Source organism: Podarcis bocagei (genome assembly GCF_964188305.1).
Source record: "Podarcis bocagei genome assembly, chromosome: Z".
Taxonomy (NCBI): domain Eukaryota; kingdom Metazoa; phylum Chordata; class Lepidosauria; order Squamata; family Lacertidae; genus Podarcis; species Podarcis bocagei.
The window spans coordinates 300,294-301,006 of record NC_138140.1 but is presented as its reverse complement, the minus strand read 5'-3'; the positions used below and the strand labels follow the sequence as shown (position 1 = coordinate 301,006).

Here is a 713-nt window from a genome sequence, read left to right as displayed (position 1 = left end):
ATAGTAAGAATAGTAAGAATAAGAATAAGAGTAGTAATAATAGTAATAATAGTAATAATGTGCCTGACCCTGAAACTATTACTCCCTTCCAGGGCCCCGCTCCCCCCCACAGTTCACCCCATGGCGGCGGCCGGATCCCTTTCAGTAGTAGTAGTAGTAGTAGTAGTAGTAGTAGTAGTAATATACTTGACCCCGAAACTGTTACTCCCTTCCAGGGCCCCGCTCCCCCCCCCCGCAGTTCACCCCATGGCGGCGGCCGGATCCTGCACCCCGCCCGGCTCCCTGGAGGCCCCGCTTCCCGGCTTCCCCAAGGCCATCCTGCGGGCCGAGGTGCAAGGCAAGTACCTCTGCTCCGAGTGCGAGGATCTGCTGCGCCGCCCCTTCCAGGCCCAGTGCGGCCACCGCTACTGCGCCTACTGCCTGAAGAAGCTGGTGGGGTGAGTATTGCGGGGGCGGGACCGGGGATACCAAAGTAATTGTAGTAGTAGTAGTAGTAGTAGTAATGGTGGTGGTGGTGGTGGTGGTAGTAGTAGTACTGCGCCTGCTGCCTGAAGAAGCTGGTGGGGTTAGTATTGGGGGGTCCCGGGACCGGGTATACCGTAGTAGTAGTAGTAGTAGTAGTAGTGCACCTACTGCCTGAAGAAGCTGGTGGGGTGAGTATTGGGGGGTCCGGGACCGGGGATACCAAAGTAGTAGTAGTAGTAGTAGTAGTG

At 56.2% G+C, this 713-nt stretch overlaps 1 protein-coding gene across 1 annotated transcript in view; it reads left to right on the top strand.

Annotated features, from left to right (window-relative positions):
* The first annotated feature begins 233 nt into the window (after nucleotides 1–233).
* The window catches only part of TRAF2 (TNF receptor associated factor 2), an 18,206-nt gene continuing 17,726 nt past the window's right edge, over nucleotides 234–713 (top strand). Inside the window, exon 1 of the mRNA XM_081180022.1 lies at nucleotides 234–437. Within this exon, the coding sequence (XP_081036148.1) occupies nucleotides 247–437 (191 nt within the window). The 5' untranslated portion in view covers nucleotides 234–246. The remainder of the gene's footprint in view (nucleotides 438–713) is intronic.